Genomic DNA, 11,662 nt, shown 5'->3' with positions numbered 1-11,662 from the left:
CCGTTGCGGGAGATGCATGGAGCACACGCTGCGGTGTGGCTTGGGGCGAGCTGGTGTGTGTAATGTTGCTCGCCGCCCGTCTCCTGCTGCCCAATGGAGTGTAGAAATAGCGTGCTGCGGGGAAACAGGACGGTGTCCTGCTGGCCAGAGGGCGCGGCTCTGCCGTCGGAGATCTCGCAACAGCAGTTTGTCATGCTGGAAGCGAAGGGGAAGGTGGTGTGCCGGCTGCAGGGTGCTCCATCCCAATCATCTCCCTATTCTGGACCGGCGCGATCGGGATGGAGCACCCTGATCGGGATATAAACAATAATATTTTTAGAGAAGCTCTGAACTATGTGTTTACATGTACAAATTATGTGTAAAAGATTAGATTTACAGGTACTAGGCCTTGTGACTTTTCTTTTAATAAAAGAGATGCATTCTGTACATGTAACAGAAGAGAAAAACTAGACCTACAGGGGCTAGTACCCTGCAGATTTCTTATTTAGAAATGGGAGAAAACTGTGAGATGCCCGCGGAGTCCAGGACCCGAAGGCGCGTGGGTAGGTGTGGACATGCACCTAGCCAAAATGAGTGACACTCGGTTCTCTTGTGTACATGTAACAAATCTGGAAATTCCATGAGAAAACTATTATCGCATTGTCAGTTAAAAATATAAAATGGCAATGCATTGCAGATGGTAAAATAAAGAATTTAGTATTATATCTGAATTTTGAAGCACTATTTCCAAATATGATGTAACTTAATGAGGTTCCATAAATGACCTGGGAATTCATCCCAAACCAGCTTTTTAAAAATAGGCTGGTGCAGGCAGCTCTTTTTTGAAATCAAAATCGAGTATCAACTCATGCAACCTTCGAAATGTGTTTTGTGTCAACAGTTTTTAATATCTTTTGGCATGAGGAATTTAAATGAATGCTGAAATGCAGTCGGCGATTAGATTTTTGTCTGCACTGCAGTCCCTATGTGCTTGCAGTCTTGCAGACAAATCAACTTGACAGGTGCAGGTTTTCATGTGATGGTGATGCTATACAGTCTCTGGTTCCCTTTTCCTGTCATAGCGTCATTATCTTTTACCCCTAATGTTACCCACTGTTGACCACATGCAAACTTGCGAGGTTTATCTCAATATTGCATCTGATAGGCTGATATGATGTTCTACTCGTTTACAGAATGACAAGGAACTATTCCTGGAGTCACTTATTTGCAGACTAGATGATGACTGCGATAAGCTTTTGATCTGCAAACTTGATTTGGAATGCAAGAAAGCATTACATTTTGACACTGAAGCCAGCGTTACACGAGTGAGTATTTGTGGTTTCATTACTGATGTATTTTTACTATGTTGAGTTTATATATGATTTTTTCTCTAATGTGCCATTCTTAGATTCAAGTAAAAAACTGCCGGGTTGCCATTGATACTTACCGAAGTGATTTTCCTCAAGCATATACTTACGGGAGATCTCCTTTTCCAGCTCTGGACGGTTTTATTGAATCTATAGCTTCCTTTGGAAGTGTCTCAGGTTTTTGGTTCTTCCTCACAGATATCCTTCTACTCCCTTCATCCAGAAATATGAGGCACATGATTTTGACCAGCAATTAGTCCAACTATATGTAGATTATCTGATACAAAATCGATATCGGTGAGAAGTGCTTTTATACTACGAACCATTGATGTTGATCTTGTATCACGTAATCCACATGCTACTGAACAAATTCTTAGCCAGAAATAAATCTTGAGAAGCGTTGCACCTTCCATTTCTGGATGGACTATTTTTGTTTGAGACAGTGGTTATTTTTCTAGCATACATTTATGTGTTATACAAGACTCAGTTTCAACAGGTTTGTCTGCCTCCGGCAGTCTATTTGAAATTCTGAAATGTGTGTTTGTGGGCAGTCCTGTCAAAGAACATGGTTCCACAATATGCCTATAGTACCCTGTTCTTCAGAATAAAAACCATTCAATGGCAATATAACCTGAGTGTATGCTGTCTAGTTGTGTGCTGCTGCTGCCTTGGTGCTGCATGAATACGGCACATTGTTACACTAGCATGCTGGCCATGCAAGTGACACTACCTTCAGTTGGAAATGTGTCTAACTAAGCCCCTCTACAGTAAAATAAAAAAGAATGGTTTCTGGTCATTAATCCTGAACTTTTGCTGCGCTGTTTCATTTGCTGAAGGCTTCACAGCATTGGTGTTTCCGCAGATAATGTTGTAATATATTTTTAGGAGATTATTTCTTATAGTACTCTTATTTAATTAATTTTATGCTGAAAGCAAATAAATGCTGCATTTTTGGAAATGCAAGTCTTACTCTTTCATCACTACTTAAACATTTATTTATTATTGCAGGGAAAATTCGATGCTGGTACTGGTTTTCCCAAGATGGTTTAATGATTTATAGCATGTCAAGGAGTAGATACTGTGAGCATATTGGAAGAGAGCATAAAAGCAATCATGGTAACATTTTACCGTTCTCTGTATATGACTTTCTTGCACAGCAGTGCATTACTTTGTTGATGCTGCTTGCAAATGTACCATAATCAGTTAGTTGAGAAAATACCATAAGTTTATACTGTACTTTATGTATGCTACTACAGTGTTGTTTGGATTTGTACCATCATGTGTTCACCCTTAATTTACTGTTAGCATTTTTGCAAGAACAAATGTATAATGGCCATGTGCTGCTGCAACAAATCTTTTGTGTTATGTTCTTTGCCTTTAGTATACAATATTTAACCAAATAATACTTGACATGTTTGTTAAGCATTACAATCATCTCATGTTGTGTTCATCTGCTAGTTCACTCTGCTGCAAAATCATCGTAAGTGCATATTATCATAATTTTCTGTTAATGAGGATGCTTGAAGTAGTTAGCCTATAATAGCTGCAATGAATTTTTTTGCAAAAAAGTATTCACAAACCCTACAGAGTTGATCAAAGTAGGAAACGTTAACTGCGTGTCGGTGACATGTTTTCAGTTTAGATGAATACTTGCAAGCAACATTGCCTGCACATGTAGGTGTGTTTTCTGAAGTTTGTCACTACTTCATGTTAGCATATTAGCTAATCACTAATCCTGACTGACGGTGCACCAGTTATGTACATTGTGGATTTCCAAAGAGCTGCGTATTACCAGAAGTGTTATGACCCTGATTGTCGAGGTAAGAAAGGAACATCGATTGTTCCAGTAACTCTCCTTTTTCACTATAATCATTTCCTCTTAACACGAGTGCTTTGGAATGAACAGGGTACCGTTCTCCACTGCGTGCCGTACCCTTAGATGTGATTCCTGAGCTCACCACCTCCATAGCCGGATCAGCCCGGAGAGATTATCAAGGGAATGTTGTAGAATTCAATATGGAAGGCGGCGGAAACGATGCTAACTCTGTTATGGGGAGCGGGGAGGAGGAGGATCCTGATTGGTGGGAAGAAGCGGTGAAGTTTGCTGACAGTGTCGAGAATGTCGATCATGCTCCTCCTGCATCTTGTAACTTGGTTAGTAGTTTGTGTCGCTTCTCGCTTTTGCTGCCCCAAGTTGGTCGGTGGAAGTCATGATCCCTGATATGTGTGTGTATGCGCAGGAGGATGGCGGCTGTGATGATGCTGACTGGTGGACGGATGTGGAAAGGTTTATGGTGCAGATGGAATCACAGGGCGATGCATAGGAAGGGTTCTTGCAACCACGGTTACTGAACACGTTTGTTCATGGTAGATGTAGATGTAGCTGCCATAATAAGGTACATAGAATGCCTGCCATTTGGTTCGCAGAATCTATTGAGGGGAGCGATGTGTATTTAATTGTTTGACAAGGTAAATTGCAATGGTAATCCACAGATGAGCCCAGGCTCCTCTCGATGAACAGTAAATTCGAAAAAATAGCAAAAGAAAAATCTGAAGTTTTTAGGCATCTAAGATGCTTGGATGTGCTAGAAGCGTGCAAGTTTCTATTATTTCCAAGAAACAATGTGATGGTAAAATTTGAGGAGGGACTAATGGTATTGACATAAATTTCCTATTATTAAAAGAAAAAAAAAACAAATTGGTGTGTACAATGGGAGGCATGAACGTATAGGGTTGCTCTAAGTTGAGTTTGTTTTTCTGAGTTAATTTGATAGGTACCGTTGCAATTCTAGCAAATTTGAGAAAAGTTCCAAAGTTTAAAAAGTCCCACTCCAATTCTCCTGTATGTCCATACAGTCGATAAGACCAAGGAGAGGAGTCAGGGAGCAGGAGAGATTTTCTTTAGTTTTTTCATATATTTTTTCCAATACACGGTACACTTGAATATTTTTCAAACACATGATGAATATATTTTCAATACATGTTAAACATTGTTTCAAATACACATTGACCATTTTTTATGAATGTCATGTAACGTTTAAAAAATATTAATGGGAACATTTTTTTGCATTGTATAAACATTTTAATAAATATTCATGAACATTTCTTTTGAAAAATGCGTGAAAATTTTTAAATATCAATTTTTAAAATGTATGTGAACTTTTTTTAAATGTCACAAACATATTTTTGAAACATGTGAATATTTTCTTAATGTCATAATTTTTTTAATGCTATCAATATTTTACACTATTATATCCCTTTTAGAGATTGAACTCAATTAATTTTTGAATTATAAGTATTTACTAGCATATTAAAAAAGACAAATGTAAAATAAAAGAAAAAAGAAGAACAGGACGAAACAAAGAACGCATGCTAACAAATTAACGCTACGGGGCCAGCCCACTCTGCGGGAGGGGGAAACGGGTGCTTTTCTGTTTGGGCCAACATCGGGGTGGTAGAGGGCCCAGGTGGGCGGTGCCGCCCTAGCGCGGGCCGCACACGCAGCGTACCTCAAGGCCCATCTGCCGTCTTCCTAAACCCTAGCACCTCTCCCCTGCTTACCAGCCGCCAGAGCCATCCATACCTCCTCGTCGCCACCGGCTCTCCCTTCCTCCTCCTCCTCTCTCCCTCCCTCCACCGGCGGCGGCTCTCCCCTCCTCCTCGCCACCCCACCCCGCAGCGGCGTCGTCGTCGGCGGCAAGATGCCGAAGAAGAGCAAGAAGAGCAAGAGCAAGCGGGTCACGCTCAAGGCGAAGCACAAGGTGCTGCGCAAGGTCAAGGAGCACCACCGCAAGAAGCGCAAGGAGGCGAGGAAGGAGGGCAAGACCGGCCGGAGCAAGGTCGAGAAGGACCCCGGGATCCCCAACGAGTGGCCCTTCAAGGAGCAGGAGCTCAAGAACCTGGAGGTGCGCCGCGCCATGGCCATCAAGGAGCAGGAGGACAAGAAGGAGGCCCGCAGGGAGAGGGTAAGCAACCACCCGCCTCTGCCGTTAACTTCCCTGGCGTGCCGCTACCAATTCCTCAGTGTTCGGTCGGTGTCATGAGAGCAAATTTGTAGTCGTCCTTGATGATCTAGTTATTTTTTAGTGTCAATTCCCTAGGTGTCATTAGATGCTTGCTTAGATAGATTGGTTGGCTAGATGTTGAGAGTTGATTTCCTTCGCGATGTCTACCTTCAGAAGTCTGTTATTAATGTTCACAGAAGTTGAACAATGATCTCAAATATTGTGGCCTCCTCTTTCAGGCTAGGAAGAGAAAGCTCGGAATACCCGACGATGAAGACATGGCTAATGACAATGACGCAGCAGAGGTGACTGCTGCTTTAGCGGTGCCTAAGACCAATGGTTAGCTTCTTTTCCCCCATTGCCGGTGTTTTTCGGCCTACTGCTTGCATGAACATTATTTACTAAAGCTGCTGAATGTGTCTCCAGACCATTCAGAGAGAGCCTTCTACAAGGAGCTGGTTAAAGTCATCGAAGCTTCCGATGTGATTCTCGAGGTTCTTGATGCAAGGGACCCACTGGGCACTCGCTGCGTTGACATGGAGAAGATGGTCAGGAAGGCTGATCCAACTAAACGGATTGTGCTGCTTCTCAACAAGATAGGTATAGTGTAACTTTTGATGACTTTATCATCAGTGTGATCTTTCCTGTCTTTCTGCATCTTATGGTTATCCTTTTTGTCGATTGTAGATCTTGTCCCCAAGGAGTCGGTAGAGAAGTGGCTTTCATATCTAAGGGAGGAATTGCCAACTGTTGCATACAAGTGCAACACTCAAGAGCAGAGGACCAAGCTGGGATGGAAATCGTCAAAGCTTGATAAAACAAGCAATATCCCACAAAGCAGTGATTGTCTTGGTGCTGAGAACCTGATTAAACTGCTAAAAAATTATTCCAGGAGTCATGAGGTATCCTATCTTGATGTTTTTAGAGATGACCGGAGACTGTCTTTGTTTGTGTGTATTTATCTAGCTTCATTTAGGAGTTTCACCTGTGTTCTTAGGATTTATAGTTTTCTTATCTTATTTACATTGAAAATTCCATCCTTTATTAAGACCAAATATGATTTGCCTGACTTCATGCTATTAGATTTTGTCCTTTTGTCTTGTCCTGTTCCATGGAAGCCATATCAACATTGACAGACAGATTTATTTTCATGCACGCACCTAAATTTTCTGTGTGGACTGTTTAATCTCGTCGTGACATTTTGACAACTACTCCTGATTTTACAGTGGTCCTGTGCCTAAATTTAACTATTGGGGTGTGCTTGCAGCTCAAGTTGGCAATTACTGTGGGTATTGTTGGCCTTCCTAATGTTGGCAAGAGCAGTCTAATCAACAGTTTGAAGAGGTCCCGTGTGGTTAATGTCGGTTCTACTCCAGGGGTTACTAGATCAATGCAGGAGGTTCAGTTAGACAAGAAGGTGAAGTTGTTGGATTGTCCTGGTGTTGTGATGCTCAGATCTACCAGCAGTGGTGTGTCTGTAGCTCTTCGTAATTGCAAAAGAGTTGAGAAGATGGACGATGTAATCACTCCTGGTAGGTGTTATCGTGCATTATCATCACTCAAGCCAGCTTTTAGATAATTTATATTCATCCCAGTTACTGTACTTGTAGTTTACTTTGCTGATACTAATCTGACAACAAGCTAGTACGGTAGTATACCTGGAAATGCATTATCCAATGACTTACTCCATATTTATTGCATTCTTGCAGTTAAAGAAATCATCAGTCTTTGCCCACACGAGAAATTGCTGTCTCTGTACAAGGTGCCAAGCTTTACTTCAGTTGATGATTTCCTTCAAAAACTTGCTACACTCAGGGGGAAATTGAAAAAAGGTGGTATAGTGGATGTGGAAGCTGCTGCAAAAATAGTGATTCATGACTGGAATGAAGGTACAATTGACAAGTTATCCTGTAATTGTTAATTATTATTTTGTTTCCAAGCCATCTAACCCTCTTGTTATTAGGCAAGGTACCCTACTTTACACTGCCACCTAAAAGGGATGTTGTGGAGGACGCCAATGCGGTAATTATCACAGAAGATGGAAGTGAATTCAATGTTGATGAAATTTACAAAGCTGAGTCTTCATATATTAGTGGTCTAAAATCTATGGAGGAGTTCAGTCATATTGAAATTCCATCTAATGCCCCACCAGAGATTGATGAAGCGATGCTCGAGGTATTTCTTACAGCTACAGTGGTCTTCCTTTAATTAAAACAGCAATGTTATTATTGTAGATTTTTGCAGTCAGCTACCCCTTTCTTGACAGTATCCTACACTTTAGTTCCTACATATGCTTGTTTTGCCATGTTCTAATTCTAACTAAGCAAGTTATAAACTGTAGACCTGTCAAAGGCTTTGGTAGACAGAAAAGAAGCAGGCTTTGGGTATCTCTTGTGTTGGAGACGTCTAAGTTAACTTTCAAGTTGCATATTACTAGTACAGCTAGATGATATTTGTCTTGCATTGAACAGGATCCCCTGACGCAGAGTGCGCCTGTGAAGGACGAATCGATGTCCGACGCGAACGACCGTGAAGGAAGCAAGGCGGCGGCGAGTGGTGGCACGCAGCACGACAAGCTGTACACCGCCGAGGGCATCCTCGACCCCCGCAAGAAGAAAGCGGAGAAGAAGCGGCGCAAGGGGAACAAGTTCAGCGTGCTGAACGACATGGACGCGGACTACGACTTCAAGGTGGATTACCAGATGAAGGATGCCTCCCCCGCGGACGACGAAGATGGCGATGGCAGCAAAGCCGAGGGCGAAGAACCCAAGGGTGAAGACGACAAGAAAGACGCCCCTGCTGCGGAGTGCGAGCCTATGACGAGCGCAGGTTTTGGGGGTGCGAATTAGTAGGTTGTATTACAACTGTATGATGTGGGCTGCCAACAATTGGCAGGAGTTTTTGTACGCCGTTAGGTTTAATGATGAAGACAGATGCAACAAATGGGATGATGCTTGTTTTTACCCCTCTGTTTTTGTTGTCTTGATAAATTAGTAATTACACGTGCACGGCTTGGACTGTCAAAGAGAGTACAAGAAAGAAAATATATAAACTGCCGTCGACGTGATGATGGCGTAAGTTTCCTCTGGTAATTTTGGGGGCAACCTACATAGACGTGTCTTCAAACTTCTGAACCCTAAAAAAGATTGCATTCGCCTGTCAGCGAAGCCACAGCCAAGCAGCAGCATCACCTCTCCTCTCCTGAGTCAGTGTCAGCCAATGGGTAGGCCAAAGCCAGCCCCTACAGATGCTTCTCCCCATGTACAAATCACATATACAATCGTGAGCGGCAACGGGAGATCGAAAGTAAGTTTAAAGCGTGTTAATTAATTGGCATCGTGATGCCGTGCGTTGTCTCCATGTTTGTTCTAGAGGAACACTTTTGTTGCTCTTTTCAAATCCCACTTGTAAATGTGTAACTCAATGAGTAGTGAAGTTACTTGTTTTGCTCCGGTTCGTGATTCCCTATAAGGAGAGCAAGGAAACCAACGACACAAACTCTAAGAGCAACTCTAGTAGAATCGTCATTGACAAAAATACGATGAAGACAATCGTCAAAGAACATGAAGACTCAAGAGCTAGTGGAGCGAAAGTCACAATCGCTAAAAAATACAACCTTCATATTTCACTTTTCATGTGGGATTCTGTTTGTCATTGGACACCTATTTCTTGGTAGGTGGGGACCAATTTCCACCTACCATGAAATTTCCGTCCCGCCACGTTCCCACCACGTGGGTGAAATTATGGAGTGCAACCCATGGTATCCCTCCTGTACTCCAAATATGGAGGCTGGAGACCAAATATGGAGCTCCCATTACAAAGCATATGGTGATTTTGAAAGGTATGACAACTCTTCTAGAGTTTGTTTTTTGTGGTTTGTGCTACATATGACAGTTATTATGCAATTTTGGCGAATATGGCGATTCTGTTAGAGTTGCTCTAAGATCGCCTTGCCCTTGCATTTCGTGTTGATAACGAAGTTCTTCGGGTATTTGTTCACGACGAAGCGCGTGGGGGAGAAGAGAGTTGGAAGAAACACACGAGCATGAGTGGGGATGGGGACGCGCACAACATCGCAATGTCAATTAACTCGCTTCAACTACGATGACAAGAGTCACATTATACAAAAAGATACAATCTCATTTTCCTTCTTTAATTGTGCTTTCACGTCACAGTTTTACTTTTGTGTTAGTTTTTTTATTCTAAAAAAAGATTTCTTCCCTAATTCCATTTAAAGAAACTACATGTCTTTACTGCCATAACCAACCGTGTCATATGTGCGACGAATCACTCCCCTCCTCTATAGATCGTAGAAGGATGACATGCAGTGGCGGAGCCACCGCCCGGCTAGCCTGGGCAGTTGCCCGGGCTCGCTAGCTGCGCTGCATGCTACGATGGTGGTATCAAAACAGGGAAAATACTACTCGCACGGCGGTTTACCCGGGCAACGGGCAGCTGGGCCAATGGGCTTCCATTAATTTTCTCTCTAGTCAACCGTACTAATCAATTATTCAATTAAGCATTGACGGATGGGCTACGAGTACCCACGTGAGACGAGCCTATTTGTTCGGTTCGATTGTTCTTTCTTTTACTCGAGACGAGAAGGCAACCTCCCTGGGACTCCCCGTTCGTTTAGCTTCTATTTGAAAAATGGCGGCATCCTTCATCGATTAGAGACAGAGACAGACCTTCAGTGAGCGCGCGGCCGGCCACGGGGGCGGAGCCAGAAAGTATCCACCCAAGACCCCAAGGAACGGTTTGCATTAACGGCCGCTTGTCCCCGTCTTTGTAATTAGGTGAGATTAATAGTTTTCTTTGTGAATAGATTAATAGACTTATTTTGAGGTCACGACGAGGGGAATTGATCATTGGAGATGATCACCACTTTTATGAGCTTAATCCTTCGTTTAGGGGTATGTTTTAGATAGTTGATGTTAATTTCAAACTTCAAATTATTAACTCTGAGAGACAAGGAGGTTCTTGGCACTGAAAGTACGCCACAACCACCATCTCATATTGCCTCGTGAGACGGTTGCAAGCTCCCTAATTTGAATATATTCACAAATCACAATACTTAATTTATGTGAATTACAAATCCATTTCTATCTTATAGTGTCTTCTAGGACATTTGAATGGTAATTTGGATAGTTATATTTCCGCCGGCAATATGACGAGTTTGGTCGCAAGCCTGGTTTTATAACTTAATGTTTTCAAGTCTCAACTTTATTTTGGCCTATGAAACTAAATAAATACTCCCTCCGCCCCAAAATAAGTGTCAATGCTTTAGTTTAAAATTTATACACTAATTTGGTACAAAATCAGTGACACTTATTTCACTATAAATTACATTTATATGATTTCTATGGTTATATTTTCACCACATCATTAATGTGGATTTGTGGTTTAAAAGTTTGATGTCGTTTTATATATTGTGTATCCGAACACCCGATTTTGGTTTCTAGGTTCGACACTCAGTCTCAAATTCGCCCAGGCTTCACAAAAGTTCTGGCTCCGCCACTGATGACATGCACAAGGATAAGCTTGAAAGAGATGAGTTAATTAATGGATATGTTTAGGGTACATCTAGATGTGTTTTAGGCTAGTCATAGTGGGAGTAACTTAGCTAGTAACATAGCGCACTTCAAGAAATTGTTGCTTATGTGGCAAGTAATTAATGAGAGGTGGTAACATAATATGTTACTGTAGCATAGCGCTTTTTAAGACAAGATGAGTCTACAAGCTAATAAATGAAGTCATCTAAGATACTACTATTATATTACTTTGCATTATGAAAGTAGTAACTTAGACTAGTGTCATATACATGACACTAGTATATGACACTAGCCTAAATTACTCCCCACTATGACCAGCCTTAGCAAAACTGTTAATCATATAGTATACATAAGAGAGTGATCCCATTACTTTATTTATCCCAACATGCAAGCATGCTAACCCCATCATACAATTATGCATGAAATAAGGTCAACCCCAACATGTGACCATGCATGAAGAAAGCCCCACCACAACATTCAACCATGCAATAAAAACGTTTTCCATCCGGTTATTCTACTTATATTCAATATATATTTTGCAACTCCACATAAAATCAAATATAACAAATCATATGATAACGTTATCAACCCAAATTTTCAGCAACCTATTACCGCAGCAATGCACGGGTTATCTTCTAGTTAACATAGTTCTACCTCCCATATTCACAGTTTATCAATTTTCTAGCAGAGCATCCCTCTGAGTATTCTCTTTTCATCTACTAGGATCTCAAACTATTCCATGGGCAACCCCCCCCCCCCA

The 11,662-nt window shown here is 41.8% G+C and overlaps 2 protein-coding genes across 2 annotated transcripts in view; both read left to right on the top strand.

Moving 5' to 3' along the window:
- Positions 1–3,912, top strand: part of LOC123187419 (DNA-directed primase/polymerase protein) — a 9,150-nt gene extending 5,238 nt beyond the window's left edge. The window contains exons 10-15 of the mRNA XM_044599286.1: positions 1,173–1,304; positions 1,388–1,523; positions 2,355–2,462; positions 3,101–3,166; positions 3,253–3,500; positions 3,587–3,912. Coding sequence (XP_044455221.1) covers positions 1,173–1,304; positions 1,388–1,523; positions 2,355–2,462; positions 3,101–3,166; positions 3,253–3,500; positions 3,587–3,670 — 774 coding nt within the window. The 3' untranslated portion in view covers positions 3,671–3,912. The remainder of the gene's footprint in view (positions 1–1,172; positions 1,305–1,387; positions 1,524–2,354; positions 2,463–3,100; positions 3,167–3,252; positions 3,501–3,586) is intronic.
- Positions 3,913–4,901: 989 nt separating this feature from the next.
- Positions 4,902–8,358, top strand: LOC123187418 (guanine nucleotide-binding protein-like NSN1). The gene is made up of 8 exons (XM_044599285.1): positions 4,902–5,311; positions 5,590–5,689; positions 5,777–5,950; positions 6,038–6,252; positions 6,618–6,882; positions 7,060–7,239; positions 7,314–7,525; positions 7,822–8,358. Exons 1-8 carry the CDS (start codon positions 5,048–5,050, stop codon positions 8,197–8,199), a joined length of 1,788 nt encoding a protein of 595 aa, XP_044455220.1. The 5' UTR covers positions 4,902–5,047; the 3' UTR covers positions 8,200–8,358.
- The last annotated feature ends 3,304 nt before the right edge of the window (positions 8,359–11,662 follow it).

The sequence above is a fragment of the Triticum aestivum genome, chromosome 2A (assembly GCF_018294505.1).
Source record: "Triticum aestivum cultivar Chinese Spring chromosome 2A, IWGSC CS RefSeq v2.1, whole genome shotgun sequence".
In the NCBI taxonomy this organism is placed as follows: Eukaryota; Viridiplantae; Streptophyta; class Magnoliopsida; order Poales; family Poaceae; genus Triticum; species Triticum aestivum.
Note: the sequence above shows the minus strand (reverse complement) of the source record. Positions and strands in the feature narration are given on the sequence as shown.